Source organism: Salvelinus fontinalis, chromosome 35 (genome assembly GCF_029448725.1).
Source record: "Salvelinus fontinalis isolate EN_2023a chromosome 35, ASM2944872v1, whole genome shotgun sequence".
In the NCBI taxonomy this organism is placed as follows: Eukaryota; Metazoa; Chordata; class Actinopteri; order Salmoniformes; family Salmonidae; genus Salvelinus; species Salvelinus fontinalis.
Genome location: NC_074699.1, coordinates 26,694,408 through 26,714,224, shown reverse-complemented (window position 1 = coordinate 26,714,224; position 19,817 = coordinate 26,694,408). Strand labels below are relative to the sequence as shown.

Genomic DNA, 19,817 nt, shown 5'->3' with positions numbered 1-19,817 from the left:
AGCAGGCAGCTCCATCCAGATCCTCTATCTAGTGTCATCAGCACCACTGTCTCTTCACCATGAGAGAGACAGAGAGCCGGAGCCCAGTACTGCTGCTCCTGATGATGATGACGATGGTCTGGCCTGATTACAGTCTCATGTCCCCTCTTTCATACGTCTTAACCACTGAGAGCTAGGGCCTTCGTGCTTGAGGTGGCTGGAGATGAAATGCAGAGGATTTGTTTCAACAGTATCCTCTCCAGCCCAGTGACACAGTCAAAACAGAGCTAGGCTACATGTAGAATTGAAACAATATGTGCGTTATTGACTATGAGTATGATTGAGAATGCTGCTGATCCATGCTATTACCATTACAAATGGAAAACAGGTCAGGCAGCACAGAACGACCTGCTCAAGGCTTGTGACCTGTCATATCCTTGTTGGCCCCTCAGTAACTTAGCCCCTCTTAACCATTAGACTCCTCAGGCAATAGAAGGTATGGCATTTCCATGTCAGCATATCGCCTCTGCCCTCCCCAACCGGGCGTCACCTCTGGCCTCAGCTAATCAAAGAGTTTACCTTCAGGGGAGCATTTATCCACTCTTCATTAGGGACCATTCCTGTAGGCATAAAGATGTATTTATGTATCTGCTGTCGCACAGGGCCGGCTAGGGAAACTAGGTATCGATCGGGATATTTAGTCATTTATTTCTGCTTGGGACATCAATATTGTGCAAACATCTGTCCATGCAAGTGGGCTTGACCTCAGCCCCAGCCTCTGTTTTTAGTCCCATTGGAGTTCAATGATATACTATTCTGAAAAGTAAATCAATGAATGAATATGAAGTTTTGTGTGTAATGTAGTGCCTGTGCGGTGGTGTGGCAGTGGGCCCAAGGCCCCGGGTAGTTCATTGATCCGATATGAGAACGATGAGGAGGGTTGATTAGTCTGTGGCTATAAGCACCCCCCTTTCTTTACCTCTTCATACCTTGTCTTAGTTATTGGAGCTTAGCCTGGATATATCTGGACTGTTTTTGTGTTGTTTACAGATCAGCTTGGTAAACCCAACCCTACAGCCTTTAAGACACATGCCTGGCAGTGGCAATGTGTCAGTGATGGAAGAGGGACTTGGGTTGCTATTGTTTTTTCCATTGTTTTTGCCAGCTACAGGGTTTCTTTCATCTCTTGGCAACAAAGAGCAAATTTATAGCACATTTTATTTGCAGTAATGGCACTGACATGGAACCAGCTATCATACCCTTTTCTGGGAGTGAGATGCACTCCTAAATGTTTCTAACTGAAATCTGGTTTCTCAGTAAGCAGTCCTACATCACTGTCAACAGCTACACAGTGGTGCACTATATAATATGGCTCTTCATGTGTCGTGATCTAGATGTGTGTCTGCATACATGTCTCTTCTCTTATCCTTACCCCCTTTTATAGTGGTCTGCTTTAAATGTAGGACAATTTAAAGGTTCATGATGTCTACATTTGGTTTGCATCTGGGAGGATATCAACTTTTACAGCCCGGTCTGGCTGCTCTCTCTGTGGTGTCTCAGGTCCCATGTCTACAGCCGCCCCTAGCTGCCAGGGCCAGGGCCCACAGACATGTATGTGTTTAAGAGCATCTGTGATCCTACTAAACATCCAGAGGGAAAACCCAGCCTAAGTATTTATCCCAAATGCCACCCTATTCCCTATATAGTGCACTACTTTTGACCAGGGCCCTGATAAAAAGTAGTGCGCTATGTATGTAATAGGGTGCCATTTTGGATGCACTCTGGGATATAGCCTAGGTTCCTCTCCTGATGTTAGCCATCACAGCAGCCATATGATAGATGACACTTTACACAGCATGTCCATCCACACGGTTTGGCTAAAGGGCTTGGGTTTTAGTGTATGTTGAAAACACTAAGGATAAACATATAACGGGATGCTATGTTCAACTCATCCGGCAGATGAACAAAGATTTAGTGTCTTCTACATAGTTACTTTATTCATACTTTATTACTATTGACAAATGGTACATTTATTTAGGATTTTCTTTGAAGTAATACCTAACTGGATTGTCAGCAGAAATCGGCCTAGTTGCACAGTTTCAGAAGTAAAATGTACCACCAGTCCCAGGTTTTGTTGTGAGCAGGCTGTTAGCTTGTGAGCTGTGGGTGACCCTCTCTGTTGACAGATCCCACGTCATCATCAGCTCTACCTAGCAGTTCATATTAGCATTGGCATATTATTGCTGATGTATGCGTATTTTCCCAAACAAGCTGCTGTGACAATGGATCATCTCAGCTGTCAGAGTCAATGAGTTTACGTTCAGTGTGACCCAGAGTTCATCAGTCACACAGCCCTATCACCGGTGATATACATGGAATAATCAATCTGATCAATAGGTGGTGTGTGTGTGGCTGTGGTGGGGCCGTACTAAATAAACATGGGAATGATCCACTCACCTCAGACAGAGGGGACTCAGGGGGGTTCATTAGCCACCCAAGGCTTCAATCTAGGGAGGTCATTATTTTCATTTGAATTTGTACGTATGTGTGGAGGGGGGGGGGCACACTGTAGAGAGCGACAGAGACTAACGATGGGAGAGGACGAGAAGTCTGGTGCAGCAGTCCTCTAATTTAATCTAATTTTCCTTGTAAGGCCATCTGTCACAAGGACAGTGACTAGACAACACTTAAGGTGCAGTCTCTTCTTTCAAGGCTGTCTTTGGCGTTCATCATGTAGGTTAACTTTCTTTTGCTCTTGGTCCTAAAGCAGTAAAGCTAGCCTACCTATTGTAGCTCTCAGAAGGCCTGCTCTCCCTATGAATCCACCTGCTCCATTTATATTACAGGGCTGGTGGTGTTGCTGTTTATTTGTGAATTTATTTTCCTTTGTATTTTCCTTTGACTCACCTTTCCAATAAAGCTGAGCTACCTTGCAGTTAGCTAACGTTAGACTTGGCCAACATCTGCTTCTGATGACTGCTTCAATAGCCTCCATTCACAAAAACTGCAGGAGGCCACTTTCATAAGGCCCTGTAAATTGTAACTGTTAATTTGTACATCATAAGATATTTTCCATAAACGTGTGTAATGAAAGTACCTGGCATGTAGTACTGTAGTACACTGCCCAGGGGAGACTGAGGAGGGAGAGGGATTGTAGTGCCCCCCTGCCCCATCACTGGAGCCAAGTGTAACCTAGCCAGCTGGAGTGCCTTGCCTCTACCTTGCCTCTACCTTGCCTTACCCACCAACCACCACTCATAAAATACCTTTCTCTGCCTGAAGTCAGATATTACAGGGATTATTTCATTTGAAAATAAGCCACGACCATTTGATGGATCATTTCTTTGGATATTCCATGATACCTGTTGATGCCAGCCAGGTAGCCTCTTCATCTTTCAGTGATTCTCTCTCAGCCTGTGCGTTTTTGTTCATGGGCCCAGCTAACTTTAGTCATGCGTATGCTATGTTAGAGAAGGGGTCACCAGTTTGATTGGCATGCTGTCAGGCAGGTGTTGCCTTCTGTGGTGCCGCCACTCTGTTTTAGAGGGGCTGAGTTCTGTGTGTGTACTGTGTGTGTACTGTGTGTGTTTTGTGTGGGTTAGTGATGGTAATAGGGGTGAGGAGGAGGGGTGTTGTCAGGACTCAGAGAGCATTCCTTCTTTGCATGTTCTCCATGAGACAGGCGCTCCTCAGCGTGCGCTGGTGCATGACAGTTGCCTTTCATTGCTGTCTTCTCTGCGCTTAACCTCTGACCAGAACCCCCCTCAATCTTCTCTCCGCCCCCCACGCTCACTCTAACGTGCAGCGTTCTTGGCCCATTCTGAGTGACAGACTTTGGTGCGAGCGGATGGCGAGGAGGTGCCGTGTGTGTGTGTGTGTGTGTGTGGTGTGTGTGTGTGTGTGTGTGTGTGTGTGTGTGTGTGTGCGCGGTGGTACTTGTCATAAGTCCACCACTGTCAGGCCCACCACTACCTAGCTGCTTGCCTGCCTCTCCATCTAGGTACCATCACATCACCAACCAGCCAGACCTCAACCTTTTGTTCAACAGTCCATAATTCTTCCCACCGGTGCTGTCAACCACATGATCATACGTGCATAAAGAAGAGAGCCCCCTGACGGCATCTCATCCCCCTCTCCTATCTTCTTCTCCTCTCTTCCCATCATAATATAGGCAGATTTCCCTTCCTCTCCTGTTCCTGTCTCTGTGTATTCAGATGAGGCTGACTGGGGGGCAGCAGGTCAGATCCACTTGCCTGGGTAAGGGCCTGAAGTCAGGCTTGTCTCATGTGAGATGGAGAGAGAGGGAGGTGGAGGGAGAGAGGTTGTGTCACTGTTGTTTTGGGCTGTGTGCGTGTGTGTGTGGGGTAAATGTGTGTTTGTGTGTGTGTTTATCAAGGCAGCTAGGGGTGTGTTGTGTGTGTGTTCAGTTGTCAGCACTAGTGTCATGCGTGCCCTGGCCCTGTAATGTTGAGGGCAGCCACTGTCATTTGTCTCAGGACTGCTGAAGTGGAGGAGTCACAGGCGTACAGCCTAAACACTGAGGCTCAGCACTGGCTGAGATGCCATCTATTAGCCTTGTATTCGGCCACAATAGTCTTACCATTTTATTTGTGGTTCGATCAGTTATGTTGCTGTTTGTTCTTGATAATCTGTGGAGTTTTTGGTTAGATTAGTCCTCTTCTGTCGCTCATCAGTTTAGTCTAGTTCTCTTTGTATTCTGCCCATATGCTCTCAAAGCAAGCTTCAGCAAAAAAAACTCCTATTCCTATCTCAATAAACAACTGTTTCTACACGTGTGTGTGTGTGTGTGTGTGTGTGTGTTTGGCCTACTTGTATGTGTGACAGTAAAACTTGTGATACAAAGCTTTGTAAAGTTGTTGTTTCCAGGATCACCAGTAAAGCACATCATATGATTGGGAGTGTTATCCACCAACACACACAGAGAGAGGCTCTTTGTGATGTGAGTGGACCTTCTTAAACACATTGTCATATAGAACGGTAGGGATGGACTGGGATGTAAATGCAGTGACAGTCTAGTGTCATGCCTGACTGATGCCGCGTATGGATTGTATTAATCTAAGTGACTGATTCTCCAGCATGCGACGGCTACCCTGTCCCTAACTCCTCAGGAACAGACAGCCTCTGTCGAGTTATCACTATTTGTAAGTCCTTCCACTGCACTGGGATGACAATAGGGATTAGTGCCAAGGTTCTTTAAACTGTTTTTTGGGGGGGGGGGGGGGGGGGAACGCTTTCTTATCAGCGGCTACAGGATGCTGCTGCAAACACTTTTCCTTGACTGTCAATTAAAGAAGGGATCATTCACTTCAAGGGTATAAATGTTCTAACACTGGTATTAGGATGGGAAGCTAAGTCTCTGACAGATGTTCTAACTTTAATTCTCTGCTTGTTTTTGTGTCCTTTAATTAATTTATGTATCGTTCTATTCAGAGGTTTTAGATTTTTTTCTATTTGTGGTAATCTCCGTTGCCATGGTAGTTACAAAGACGGATTCCGGCTTGTCACTCTGCAGTGTTCTTAGGAGGTTCAATCGGCTAATGTATTCAATATCAACATAAATAAAAGGTAAACAGTATCTAATGGTGTGTGTGTTCCTATACCAACTCCACTGCCTGCTGTCTTCTCTCATTCTGGAGGGGAGCAGGGGAGGTGTCTGTCTCTGATTTGGTGCTTTTAAAGAAAGAGAGCCACTATTGAAAGTGTTTGCAGAAACCAAAAAGGGGTGCAGCTTGTAGGCTTATCTCAGGTTTTTTGGGTAAACAACAGAAACTAGTTTACTACTTGAGTGTTTAGCTGGAGTATGTGGTTGTTCTAGTGATCAGGTGTGTTAGTGTGTATAGTGCTGACGGTGGTGAAGAGAAGTCCCTGTGTTGTATAGCAGAGACCTGGAGCTGTCTGTCACCAGGGGACTCCTCACTATGGGCAGCCGGAGAGAGATGGAGAATGCTGCTAATGGGCAAACTCTCTCCCGTCTCCCCCCTCTCTCTCCCTCTGACAGCTCCTTCCTTTTGTTCTCCCTGCTCCTTCCCTCTGTCCCCCCTGCTCACTCCTCCCTCCTCCTCCTCCTCTCTCTCTCTGCTGGGGATTTGTGACAAGTTTTAGCAGACTGATCAAACGCGGCGGTGACACCTGATTAGGATATGGAGCATGTTTACAGTAGCGCGTGCCGAGCGAGGACCCCCAGACAACAAGGGAGACTGACTTCAACCCTAACTAATGAAATCTCCACCTGGGATGCCATCTGTGACAGCCAGCGATGTAGCCATGCCTCCACTGACTGACTGGAGACTCATGGTTGTTGTATTTATTCATGTCATTCCATACTTCACTGTGACATTTATGGAGGCGGACTGCACTGAATTTTATGGTGTGTCTGTGTGTGTGTGTGTGTGTGTGTGTGTGTGTGTCTGTGTGTGTGTGTGTGTGTGTGTGTGTGTGTGTGTGTGTGTAGTGGGATGTTGTGGTGGTTTATTTCACCATCATAGTGGTGTTGGTGATGACTAGCAGTTTCTCCTACATCTCTAGGTGGCAATGTTGAGCAGTGGTTAGAGAGGTGGACTTCTGTCCGACCTCACACTAGATAGAACAACACTCTGGTTGTGTCCCAAATGGCACCCTATAGTGCACTACTTTTGACCAGGGCCCATAGAGCTCTGGTCAGAGGTAGTGCACTACTTAAGAAGTCGGGGGTTCCGTTTGGTGGGTTGTTTTGGTTGGTTAGAGTGAATATACTGGACTCCGTTCCCTGGCTGTTTCACTTTAGTGATTAGTGGTTGGAATGGCTGTTATCTTTTAGTAAGTTATTTTACTCAGACCCTGTTTAGGGATTGCTGAGTATATTGTGACCACATTGCAAAGAAATTAAATGTTGTATGTGTGTGCCTTGGCGCACCAGACGTGTGTGTGTGTATCTAAATCAGTGTTAGTGTAAAGGCCATATCCAGATGGTGAGTGGTACATCAGTCACCTAGTAGCAGCAGAGACGGGCCTGTAATTTGTGGCTTTCTCTCCCCCTTCCCTCTCTCTCCCCTCTCTGCCCTAACCTCTCTCTCCCACTCCTCTCTCCCCCACCCAATTGGACCTGACTGGACTGCTGGTCATGCTGTATTACATAGGTTAGATGAAGTAATTATTTCTAGGCCAGTGACTACAAGCCAGATTAATAGTTTTTGAAGCGGCCATAATGGAGGTCTGACCCTGGGGGACATCAGCATTATTTCAGGCTCACCTCCACTCTCATCTCTCTCACCTCCCGGCACGGGGAGGGCTGTGATTTATACCTCCACTAATGGTGGGAGGGGATGGCCCTTAGCTACTAAACACAGCCATAGACACATATCTGTTTCTCCATCACAACAAACACAGCGTAGCAGCCAGGACCAACAGCAGGGCTAGAAACAATGACCATACTACTGGAGATGGAGAGCTGGAGAGAGCTGGAGAGTGCGCTAGAGAGAGAATACGATGTCAACTATGTACAGTAACTACGTCCCACATCATCGCTTTACACAATTGACTTGCACGTTCTTGCAAAGTAGGTTAGTGGTATTGGGTCCCTAGTCTATTTTTTGGCATTGGTGGCAGTAGATCTTTCTTAGCGTTGACCGTGTTGGACTGTGCCATAGGTAGCTAGGCCTGTGACAGAGCTGTCTCAGTCCAGATGGGTCCTCCTGTCTGGGCTGTTTTCTGGGGCAGACCCCCTCTCCTCTGGAGCCTGGAGGACCGTCACCTGACTGGACGAGCCACATGGTTTTCACTAGTTGGCACTTGGACATCACCATATGGGATGCTCGCTCGCCACCACCCCTCCCTCCCTCCCTCCCTCCCTCCCTCCCTCCCTCCCTCCTTCCCTCCTTCCCTCCCCTCTGTGCTAAGTACACTTCAGATGTCAAGAGTGTTTTATTTGGATTGGAGGAGGCCAGTGTGTAATGTATTCACCTCCATCTCTGCCAGATGTTAAATTCCCTAGAACATGATCTCCTCAGGCTCCGCCCTGTTAACCTCACTGATTGGCTCTAATAATTAGCAGGAGTGTGAACAGTAACCACGGCGATATCTCCCTCTTCCCTCAGACCAGTGTGGGTGGAGGTGGTGGGGGAAGTTGGGAACAGCCAACATCTTCTAGTACGTGACCGAGTCCCATTTTACTTTCTGTCTCAGGCTAGGCTAAATGAGTTGGGTCTGACCCACACTGGCACGATCTCATCAGCACCAACCATGCCCCTGGAGCTCAGGCCGTCATTGTAAATAAGAATTTGTTCTTAACTGACTTGCCTAGTTAAGTAAAAAAATAAAAATAAAATCAGCACCAACCATTCGCCTGGAGCTCGTCAGTACCAACCATTCACATGGAGCTCGTCAGTACCAACCATTCACCTGGAGCTCGTCAGCACCAACCATTCGCCTGGAGCTCGTCAGTACCAACCATTCACCTGGAGCTCGTCAGCACCAACCATTCACCTGGAGCTCGTCAGCACCAACCATTCACCTGGAGCTCGTCAGCACCAACCATTCACCTGGAGCTCGTCAGCACCAACCATTCACCTGGAGCTCGTCAGCACCAACCATTCACCTGGAGCTCGTCAGCACCAACCATTCGCCTGGAGCTCGTCAGTACCAACCATTCACCTGGAGCTCGTCAGCACCAACCATTCACCTGGAGCTCGTCAGCACCAACCATTCGCCTGGAGCTCGTCAGCACCAACCATTTGCCTGGAGCTCGTCAGTACCAACCATTCGCCTGGAGCTCGTCAGCACCAACCATTCACCTGGAGCTCGTCAGCACCAACCATTCACCTGGAGCTCGTCAGCACCAACCATTCGCCTGGAGCTCGTCAGCACCAACCATTCGCCTGGAGCTCGTCAGCACCAACCATTCGCCTGGAGCTCGTCAGCACCAACCATTTGCCTGGAGCTCGTCAGCACCAACCATTTGCCTGGAGCTCGTCAGTACCAACCATTTGCCTGGAACTCGTCAGCACCAACCATTCGCCTGGAGCTCGTCAGCACCAACCATTCGCCTGGAGCTCGTCAGTACCAACCATTCGCCTGGAGCTCGTCAGCACCAACCATTCACCTGGAGCTCGTCAGCACCAACCATTCGCCTGGAGCTCGTCAGCACCAACCATTTGCCTGGAGCTCGTCAGCACCAACCATTTGCCTGGAGCTCGTCAGCACCAACCATTTGCCTGGAGCTCGTCAGTACCAACCATTTGCCTGGAGCTCGTCAGCACCAACCATTCGCCTGGAGCTCGTCAGTACCAACCATTCGCCTGGAGCTCGTCAGTAATATTCAGTACCACCACTGCTTTCTTTTCTACTGGCTTCATATTAACCCTCCAGTCCACTTAAAGCCATGCATGCAGTAGACTGTCCCCTCAGGGTTTGGAAACGTCCGGTCTGTTAATCTGTCACCATCCAGGCTACTAGGAAGAGTGTAACGAGGATTAAAACATTCAATTCCTGGTAGAATATTATCCTTGGTTCACAATGATTGAAGGAAGGAACATAAATAAACAGTGAATAGGAGTGGATGGGATGGCTTGAGAAAACTAAAATGCCTTCTTTTGCCAAATATTTTAGGATTTGTCTAATGCCATTATAGACTATTTATCTTGTGGTGGATTCCAGGAAGACAGTCAAAAACCATGTAAACATTCCCAAATAATATCTCTCCGGTAATTCAATAGCAATCTGAGTCTTAATCGTAAAGTTGAGACACATAGGTTAGATTTGTTCTCTTGTAGTGATTCAGTAACAACACTGAATCACTTCCTAAGCGTTCTTGTCTGTTCCTTTAGTCTCAGATATTAGTAACATACTGTTCCTGTACATAGTGGTTAGTAAAGGAAATAGAAAGGAAACATGCTTGTTTCTCACTAAATGGATTCTAGTTAATACAATGCCATTTCAGATGTCACAATCAGCCCTGTTTTACCCGGATTTAGCCCTAGTCTCCATCTGGATTGTAAATCATCTTTATCCCCAGTGAAGCTGCAGACAGGCAGCAGATCATCTAGACTCGATCCTTAAGGACAGGGAAGGGGACTAGCTGCCATCTGAAGGGGTTGATCAGCTTGTGCTGGTAACACTGTGGATGGAACACAGAGCTGGATGGAACACAGAGCTGGCTCTTTACTCTGTCGTACACTGTTTTCTGGATTAGCAACACAAGCCACTTCCACTGTGATCAGTCACTCACACACACAGACACTCGGAATGACTGCAATCCTCTCAACATCACCCATCTGTTTCACTCACTGTATCAGAATTAGGACAATTATTGACAGCGAGCTAGAATAAGTAGTCTTGCTATTTGCTCTATTATGGTTTAGATATTGTCCATAATAAAGCTATGAACACATTGTATTGTCTTAACTGTAGGAGAGTGTTCAGGTAGCTTACTGACCAATTCCCTGAGCAGGCCCATGCCCCGTGGCTGACTTCTGTTGTCCTGTGTCCTGTTAAGGAGCTACATTGTGTGACCAGTGGGCCACGCTGCTACCTTCCACAGCAGAGATGTTTCTCTAACTGTTATTGAGCTGTTTATTGTCAGAGATCTGCAGTCTCTCTGTCTGAGAACAAAACATCCAGTTCAGGTGTGACCAGACAGACAGACAGACCGTCCTCCAGGAGGAGGGAGCAGGAGGCTGAGTCCTGGCTGGCTGGGCCCCAGCAGCGGGACACCCTCTGGGGCAGAGTATTTAACGCTCCACCTGCTTATCGATCCTGTCCTCCAGGCCGAGTGATGGGCTCGTGAGCGGACACAGGGGAGGGGGCAGAGGGGGGCATGGCAGACCCCAGCTTCAGCCTCCGGTATCCCAGCCCGGCTTGGGTCTGTCCTTGACACTGCCCGTGGGACAGGCCTGGAGGACGCCTTGGCCCCGCTTCTAGCCCTCAGTCTCCCCCGGGCCGCCTGCACTTTGCAGAGCCATATTGATTTTGTGGCGGGGCAGAGAAGTGTGGCTGGCTAGCTAGAGAGGGAGAGAGACAGAGAGAGCAAATAGACTGATAGAGAGAGACACGGAGAGAGAGAGACACGGAGAGAGAGAGCGCTCTCTAAAGCACTGACTTCTCCTTGCCTGCACCTCAGGACGCGACAAGGCTGTCAGAACAACTTGATGGCCTCAGCGCACCCTGCTGAAAACTGCTAATCACAGTCTTTCAATCAATGCTCTCCTTCCCCTCCCTCCGTCCCCCCCGTTCCCTCACCTCTCCCCCAACCTACTGGCCTGTGTCTGAATCTGAATACCTAGGGAATGTGTGTCAGTGTTAAAATGGTCCATTCTGCCTGGAAAACAGCTGACCTCATGAAACCATGTTGTCATTTGAAGGTGAAAACTAAAAAGCTTTCTCTATCGACATAATCCTGATAGAAGTGTTATGGCCTGCCCACAAAATAACAATTAAAGCCAAAGTGGCTAACACCCTTTTCTGCTTATGTAAGGCAGGGCCGAGCTCTTAAATATCTGCTCTGTTCTGCTCTGCTCTCCTCTTTCTCTCTCTCTCTCGTTCTCCTCACTCTCTCTCCTCTCCAGATTTGACACCTTGGCTAAAGGTCATGGAAACATCTTTTTCTCCTTCCAGGTGTAGATGAGTGTGAAATAGATGTCGACACCGTGGACACATTGAAAAGCACTTAAATGGACAGGCCTTGTATGTGCCAAGATGTCAGTGTCTAGGCTTACCCTAGGTGTATGTGTAAATACTTTGGGGTGATTAATCTTTCTCTCTTTTGCTTTCTCCTAACGCCTGACAGGGTTACACCTGCCCGTGGCTGTGTCTCAGATTGAGTTTAACACTGTGAGAGAGAGACAGAGAGAACACAGAGGGCTAATTGAATGGCTGTTTAAGCTACTTGACTGTCTTCCATAAAGTACTTGTCATTGTGTGTGTGGGTGTGTATACATTTCTGAACATCAACCAGGATGATTGTCTATAGTACTATGTGCTTTGGGTGTGTGTGTGTGTGTGTGTGTGTGTGTGTGTGTGTGTGTGTGTGGTTGTGTGTGTTTAAATAATGATCCTTGGTGATCACCCTGCTTGCGGTGCTGGTAATGTTCTTAGATCCGTGTTCTAAACAGGGTGTGAAAGGTCTGCCCGGGCCCAGCTCCATGCAGCATCACACCGGTCCTTTAAATGACTTGGCCCCAGTGTGTTCAGTTAGATGGATGGACACATTTTAATATGAATGAATCCACCTCCCTCTGACCTGCCGCTAAGTGAAGTGAACAATGTCCCCCTTCAGCCACAAACAACAATTAGTGAGGGAGAGGGTCAACGAGGGCTAGTTGGCCATTTTTCAACACCTACCTGAATGGATCTGTACTGAAAATATCTACTGTGTGTGTGTGTGTGTGTGTGTGTGTGTGTGTGTGTGTGTGTGTGTGTGTGTGTGTGTGTGTGTGTGTGTGTGTGTGTGTGTGTGTGTGTGTGTGTGTGTGAGTGAGTGTGAGAGAGACTACTGAGTTGAGCTGCTGAGGGAGGACACAGATGAAGATACATGTTGGTGATCAGCGTTTCCTCTTGGGCAGGAGAAGCATTGAGGATCATCATATTCTACTGGAGCTGTGTACTATGCAATACCTTTTGACATATTCAATAGAACAACTATATTTGACACCTACTATTTACTACATGAGCAGTGACCACCTGATCTGATCAGGATGTAACCAGCTAGTCCTCCAACCAGACAGATGAATATGCATCCCCACCTCCTGGTCCAGTGTGTGGGTGTGGGGTTACACATTATTACTGCCCTGTGTGGCCTGGTTCTCAGGTCACTCTACAGATGTTTCAATCAGTTAACCATTTATTACACTGTTCAGTCACTTATCACTTACCTCCCATCCACCTCCATAACCATTACAGTGACCGCTGACCAGTGTGTGTGATTCTGAGAATGCATTATGCCACGATTGGTCAGAAACAAAATGTTAAAAGGCAGTTAAAGTTTTGCTTTTCTTTCAATGGATAGTGCTTATTATGTCCCGGGGCCTAAATGTCAGTTAACATAACCATGTAGCCTGGGGGGGTGGGAGGGACAGTGTCAGTGTGCAAGGAAGTGTGTGTGATAGCACCTAGGTGATGTGTGATCTCACCGTGGTTTGAAGCAGTTAGAGACATGCCCTGTGTATGAGGTAGCTACGTGATGTTTGTCACCGAGGCGGAGGGAGTCCAGGTGCCTGGGGGGTGGAGGTCCATGGGCCGGGGCATGGAGGACCTGGGGGGTGGACGTCCAGGTGCCTGGGGGGTGGAGGTCCATGGGCCGGGGCATGGAGGACCTGGGGGGTGGAGGTCCAGGGGGCAGGGGGGTGGAGGTCCATGGGGCCGGGGCATGGAGGACCTGGGGGGTGGACGTCCAGAGGGCTGGGGGGTGGAGGTCCATGGGGCCGGGGCATGGAGGACCTGGGGGGTGGACGTCCAGGGGGCTGGGGGGTGGAGGTCCATGGGGCCGGGGCATGGAGAACCTGGGGAGTGGAGGTCCAGGAGGCTGGGGGGAGGTCCGGTGGCTACCCGCTCCTTACTCCTCACAGCAGGCTTGTTGACAGAGGTGTGAACCTCATCCGTTTGGTCTCTCTCTTCACCCCTCGCCTCCCCCGGTCCGAAGTGGGCACTCCCTGGCCTTCCTGCCATCCTCCTTGCCACTGGCTGCCCCACACCCACTCCCCACATTCTGCGAAGGTGTGCCAAATGAAAATGGGGTGGAAGCGCGTTTGATGTCTTCGTCTCCCTGTTTGAGGCTGATGTTCTACTGGAGACTGATTCACCGTCACTTTTGCAGGATGAGACCATTTTCTGAAATCGGTGTCACACATGTACCAATTGCTTCCTAAACAAAGCGCTCTATTAGGCCGCTAACTCAATGCGTCATCGTGGGGATGAGAGGGGCTGGGGTTGGCTGTCAAGGTTTAAACTCCCAGGGCTCTCAGTAGAACGACATCTACTGGTTGGAGGTCTGGTTCCACCTTCACCCTGACTTTGGTTCTGATTGTTACAGCATAGCAACCCGAGTCAAAGGCAGTCCATTGGGACCCAGGGTTCCTCAGGGTTATGCTGGATCCATGGGGGTAGTCCTCAGACAAACCTCCCTCAGAGGAAACGTGCTCTTCTCCACCACCACCACCACCAATTTTGATCTAGACAAGTTATTTTGAGCCATAATGATCTAAGCACTGGACATGAATCGACTTATTAAAGTGTCAAAAATCTAAAATAGCAGCCGTTTGATTTCCCTCTTGTGTCCAGATCTGAGAGAACAGACCCCCTATTTATGTGATAAACAGTCTGGCCAAGGGGATTTGAATCCCGTCAACAGAGAGAGATTAGGAGCAGCATCAGATATATCACTCAGAACAGACGACTGGCATAGTTACAGTAAATCATCCATGTCATTGTTTTTATGGGATTGGTAATCTGGTTTCTTATGCTGGGTGGAAAAGCAGCATCTCTCTCTGACAGAGAGACTGCTCTGATATACAGGGAGATGAGAGGAGAGAAGGATAGAGGAGAGGAGAGACAAGAGAAGAGAGGAGGAAATGAGAGCCCATCTGCTACAGAGGGCTGGGGTTGTCTTTTTTTCCTGTGGAATTTCTGAGTGGCTTGATGTATTCGACATGTGCGTGACAGCCCGGTTGTGTGCGATTGGAGCTGAGGCAATGTGCTATCCAGCCCAGTTGTGTGTGTGTGTGTGTGTGTGTGTGTGTGTGTGTGTGTGTGTGTGCCTGCATGCACATCACACAGGGCAATGTGCTCTAAGGTCAAGTTGGCAACGGCCTACCAACCAGCCTTGTAAACACATACATACAGGAACAACACACACTGCTTACACACACAGGAAACACCACACTGCCCCCTTATTCATGCTCACACATCACACAGAAACACCCCCACGCTGGACACACACACACACACACACACAAACACAAACACACACACACACACACACGCACACGCGCACGCGCACACGCACACACACACACACACACACACACACACACACACACACACACACACACACACACACACACACACACACACACACACACACACACACACACACACACACACACACACACACACACACACACACACACACACACACACACAGGTATCCTGAAGCTTCTGCAGGAATTTGACACCAATGAATGTTTGTCAGTTTTCCTCCTCTGCTCTTCTTCCTGGCCCTTTGAACACAGACTGGCCATGAATAGTGTATGTTGTTTTGTGTTGTAGATTCACTCTGTCTGTGGACCAGTTTTCCTCTCCTTTTGTTTGTTCCACTCTAAATAGAATAACTTAGTGCCGGCCTGTCTGGAAGCCCATGTGCATCCTGTTTGTGTTGTTGGTGGTGGTGTTATTGGTGTTGGTGTAGTTGGTGGTGTTGTTGGTGTGTTGTAGTTGATGGTGTTGGTGTTGGGGTTTGTTGGTGTTATTGTTGGTGGTGGTGTTATTGTTGGTGGTGGTGTTGTTGGTGTTTGGTGGTGTTATTGGTGTTGGTGTAGTTGGTGGTGTTGTAGTTGATGGTGTTGTAGTTGATGTTAGTGGTGTTGTAGTTGATGTTAGTGGTGTTGTAGTTGATGTTAGTGGTGTTGTAGTTGATGTTAGTGGTGTTGTGGTGTTGGTGTTTGGTGGTGGTGTAGTTGGAGGTGGTGTTTGGTGGTGTTGTAGTTGATGGTGGTGTTATTGGTGTTTGGTGGTGTTGTAGTTGATGGTGGGGGTGTTGTTTGGTGTAGTTGATGGTGGTGTAGTTGATGGCGGTGGTGTTGTTTGTGTAGTTGGTGATGGTGGTGTAGTTGATGGTGGTGTAGTTGATGGTGGTGTAGTTGTTGTTGGTGATGTTGTTGGTGTTTGGTGGTGTTGTAGTTGGTGATGTTGTTGGTGTTTGGTGGTGTTGTAGTTGGTGGTGTTGTTTGTGTTTGGTGGTGTTGTAGTTGTTGGTGGTGGTGTTGTTGGTGTAGTTGGTGATGGTGGTGTAGTTGATGGTGGTGTAGTTGTTGTTGGTGATGTTGTTGGTGTTTGGTGGTGTTGTAGTTGGTGATGTTGTTGGTGTTTGGTGGTGTTGTAGTTGGTGGTGTTGTTTGTGTTTGGTGGTGTTGTAGTTGTTGTTGGTGGTGTTTTTGGTGTTTGGTGGTGTTGTAGTTGGTGGTGTTGTTGGTGTTGGTGGGGATGGTGTTGTAGTTGGTGGTGTTGTAGTTGGTGGTGTTGTAGTTGGTGGGGATGGTGTTGTAGTTGGTGGTGTTGGTGTTGGTGGGGATGGTGTTGTAGTTGGTGGTGTTGGTGTTGGTGGGGATGGTGTTGTAGTTGGTGGTGTTGTAGTTGGTGGGGATGGTGTTGTAGTTGGTGGTGTTGTAGTTGGTGGTGTTGTAGTTGGTGGTGTTGTAGTTTGTGGGGATGGTGTTGTAGTTGGTGGTGTTGTAGTTGGTGGTGTTGTAGTTGGTGGTGTTGTAGTTGGTGGTGTTGGTGTTGGTGGGGATGGTGTTGGTGGTGGTGTTGTAGTTAGTGGTGTTGTAGTTGGTGTTTGGTGGTGTTGTAGTTGGTGGTGTTGTAGTTGGTGGTGGTGTAGTTGGTGGTGTTGTAGTTGGTGGTGGTGTAGTTGGTGGGGATGGTGGTGTTGTAGTTGGTGGTGTTGTAGTTGGTGGTGGTGTAGTTGTTGGTGTTGTTGTTGGTGTTTGGTGTTGTTGGTGTTTGGTGGTGGTGTAGTTGGTGTTGGTGTTGTTGGTGTTTGGTGTTGTTGGTGTTGGTGGGGATGGTGGTGTTGTTGGTGTTTGGTGGTGTTGTAGTTGGTGGTGGTGTAGTTGGTGTTTGGTGGTGTTGTAGTTGGTGGTGGTGTAGTTGGTGGGGATGGTGTTTGGTGGTTTTGTAGTTGGTGGGGGTGGTGGTGTTGTAGTTGGTGGTGGTGTAGTTGGTGGTGGTGTTGTTGGTGTAGTTGGTGTTTGGTGTTGTTGGTGTTTGGTGTTTGGTGTTGTTGGTGTTTGGTGGTGTTGTAGTTGGTGGTGGTGTAGTTGGTGGTGTTGTAGTTGATGGGGTTGTAGTTGGTGGTGGTGTTGATGTAGTTTAGCCTGCAGATAAAGCTGTAGCCCCCTGAAGGGAAATCTACTAACAGCATAGAGCTAATAGGTTCTCCGTCTCCGTCTCCCATACTGAGATTTCACCTTTTCCTCTGTATTCATGCACATACTTTTTCTGTTTGTTCTCTTTTTGATCCAGCCCTCCTTTGAGTCATTCAGGACACAACCTTTTTAACGTACACTTTAATGTTCTTAACAGGACATTTTATTTCACTCTAAAAGTCAGGACATATTTTGGCGGTCGGGACTCTCGCATTCCCCCGCGTCCCGCATGAGGTCTCTGGCATTATTAGGCCGGCAGAAATGTGAAACGCATGTAGTAAATGTCTGGGAATATATACGAGGCCTGCTGTCCTGAAACCTCACAGCCTTCACTCTGCTCTGTGCTTGCTCACTGCTGATGTGGGGACGCTGTGCTGCAAGGGGCGAGGCGAAGCGTTCACACCGGTGTCCACAGCACATTTAAAGGTTTAAAGGCAGGAGCGGGTCACTGACATGGCACTCTCGCCCGCCGGCTCTCAGCCAGCCAGTGGCTGACTGGGGTGTGGGGTGTGTGCACCTGTGGGGTTGTGGGGAGAGAATAAAGGACGGAGGGACGCAGACGGCAGAGATGGATGGATGGAGGGAGGGAAGGAGGTGAGGGGAGGGTTCGGCACTTGTGAAATTTATTTGGGTATCGCAGTTTTACGCTGGTTGCCGTTGGATTTACAGGTAGGAATGGAATGTGAGCCAATGAAAGGGCTTTGATCCTTCCACCAGGTTGAGTCTTTATAGGAGGGAGCCAGTACGCAGAACGCAGCCGGGAATTCTTTATAAGGTTGTGAGGAACCCCACTGCAGAACCCAGAAATCAGAAAAATGTGAGACGACAATGAAGCTAGGGGATTAAGGGATGGTCATTGGATATTTTTTATTTATTTTTATTTCACCTTTCACCTTTTCCCGGATATCATCTGGGAAGGTTGAATTAAATGGGACACTGATGCTTCACAGTCTCAGTTTAAATGTAGGCTAATGCATTCGCCAAATCCCAAAACCCTGAATTAATCTGTTCTCTTCTAACGTACATGTCATTACCTGTAGATTCATCATGACGTGTGCATCTTTGCTGACCTTTGTGTACTGACCTGTGTCTGGTCTCCTCTTCTCCAGAGGCGCAGGCTGCTGCAGGAGCTAGGAGACCAGCGTATCCCCTACCTCGGGCCCTCAGACCATGGCTTCCAACAGCTGGTGAGTCAGTCAGTCAGGCTGGTCCAGAGTCCAGACCACTGTTGACCTTCTGCCATTGGTACTAGTCCAGACCTTCTGTCATCCCACTGCCATTGGTACTAGTCCAGACCTTCTGTCATCCCACTGCCATTGGTACTAGTCCAGACCTTCTGTCATTCCACTGTCATTGGTACTAGTCCAGACCTTCTGTCATCCCACTGCCATTGGTACTAGTCCAGACCTTCTGTCATTCCACTGCCATTGGTACTAGTCCAGACCTTCTGTCATTCCACTGCCATTGGTACTAGTCCAGACCTTCTGTCATCCCACTGCCATTGGTACTAGTCCAGACCTTCTGTCATTCCACTGCCATTGGTACTAGTCCAGACCTTCTGTCATCCCACTGCCATTGGTACTAGTCCAGACCTTCTGTCATTGGTACTAGTCCAGACCTTCTGTCATCCCACTGCCATTGGTACTAGTCCAGACCTTCTGTCATTCCACTGCCATTGGTACTAGTCCAGACCTTCTGTCATCCCACTGCCATTGGTACTAGTCCAGACCTTCTGTCATTCCACTGCCATTGGTACTAGTCCAGACCTTCTGTCATCCCACTGCCATTGGTACTAGTCCAGACCTTCTGTCATCCCACTGCCATTGGTACTAGTCCAGACCTTCTGTCATCCCACTGCCATTGGTACTAGTCCAGACCTTCTGTCATCCCACTGCCATTGGTACTAGTCCAGACCTTCTGTCATCCCACTGTCATTGGTACTAGTCCAGACCTTCTGTCATCCCACTGCCATTGGTACTAGTCCAGACCTTCTGTCATCCCACTGCCATTGGTACTAGTCCAGACCTTCTGTCATCCCACTGCCATTGGTACTAGTCCAGACCTTCTGTCATTCCACTGTCATTGGTACTAGTCCAGACCTTCTGTCATCCCACTGCCATTGGTACTAGTCCAGACCTTCTGTCATCCCACTGCCATTGGTACTAGTCCAGACCTTCTGTCATCCCACTGCCATTGGTACTAGTCCAGACCTTCTGCCATTGGTACTAGTCCAGACCTTCTGTCATCCCACTGCCATTGGTACTAGTCCAGACCTTCTGTCATCCCACTGCCATTGGTACTAGTCCAGACCTTCTGTCATTCCACTGTCATTGGTACTAGTCCAGACCTTCTGTCATCCCACTGCCATTGGTACTAGTCCAGACCTTCTGTCATCCCACTGACATTGGTACTAGTCCAGACCTTCTGTCATCCCACTGCCATTGGTACTAGTCCAGACCTTCTGCCATTGGTACTAGTCCAGACCTTCTGCCATTGGTACTAGTCCAGACCTTCTGTCATCCCACTGCCATTGGTACTAGTCCAGACCTTCTGTCATCCCACTGCCATTGGTACTAGTCCAGACCTTCTGTCATCCCACTGCCATTGGTACTAGTCCAGACCTTCTGTCATCCCACTGCCATTGGTACTAGTCCAGACCTTCTGTCATCCCACTGCCATTGGTACTAGTCCAGACCTTCTGTCATT

General features: G+C 48.4%; 1 protein-coding gene across 3 annotated transcripts in view; it reads left to right on the top strand.

Annotated features, from left to right (window-relative positions):
* The window catches only part of LOC129834645 (alpha-ketoglutarate-dependent dioxygenase FTO-like), a 210,444-nt gene that overhangs the window by 5,352 nt on the left and 185,275 nt on the right, over nt 1–19,817 (top strand). For 2 of the 3 annotated variants that reach the window (XM_055899828.1, XM_055899827.1), the window contains exon 2: nt 18,221–18,298. The exons of the other annotated variant lie outside the window; for it this stretch is intronic. In XM_055899828.1, the coding sequence (XP_055755803.1) occupies nt 18,221–18,298 (78 nt within the window). The remainder of the gene's footprint in view (nt 1–18,220; nt 18,299–19,817) is intronic. 3 annotated transcript variants of the gene reach the window in all.